This window comes from Penaeus monodon, chromosome 19 (genome assembly GCF_015228065.2).
Source record: "Penaeus monodon isolate SGIC_2016 chromosome 19, NSTDA_Pmon_1, whole genome shotgun sequence".
NCBI classification, from domain to species: Eukaryota; Metazoa; Arthropoda; class Malacostraca; order Decapoda; family Penaeidae; genus Penaeus; species Penaeus monodon.
This window is the reverse complement of record NC_051404.1, coordinates 30,265,663-30,265,906: the sequence shown is the minus strand read 5'-3', so window position 1 is coordinate 30,265,906 and position 244 is coordinate 30,265,663. Positions and strand designations below refer to the sequence as shown.

The 244-nt window shown below is 55.7% G+C and overlaps 1 protein-coding gene across 5 annotated transcripts in view; it reads right to left on the bottom strand.

Annotated features, from left to right (window-relative positions):
• The window catches only part of LOC119585161 (uncharacterized protein CG43867-like), a 37,878-nt gene that overhangs the window by 31,378 nt on the left and 6,256 nt on the right, over positions 1-244 (bottom strand). For all 5 annotated transcript variants that reach the window (XM_037933792.1, XM_037933794.1, XM_037933795.1 and 2 more), the window contains exon 3: positions 8-130. In XM_037933792.1, coding sequence (XP_037789720.1) covers positions 8-37 — 30 coding nt within the window. In that variant the 5' untranslated portion in view covers positions 38-130. The remainder of the gene's footprint in view (positions 1-7; positions 131-244) is intronic.

The following is a 244-nucleotide window of genomic DNA, read 5'->3' as shown; positions in this document are numbered from 1 at the left end:
GACATACCTCGGTGTCACGGTCCTTCTCGTTGTGCATGGAGGACAGGTGGGCGAGACGACCCCGCAGAAGCTCCAGCTGGACGTTGCATTTAGCGTTCTGTTCCCGCAGGTGGGCGTTCTGGTCCTCCAGCTGCAGGGGAGGGGGGGGCGGGGGGAGAAAGCGAGCTGTAAATCTCGTTATGGCGATCGATACAGTTTGGTTAAATCGTCATAAAACGCAGGATTGTATGCCTGAATATGGAAA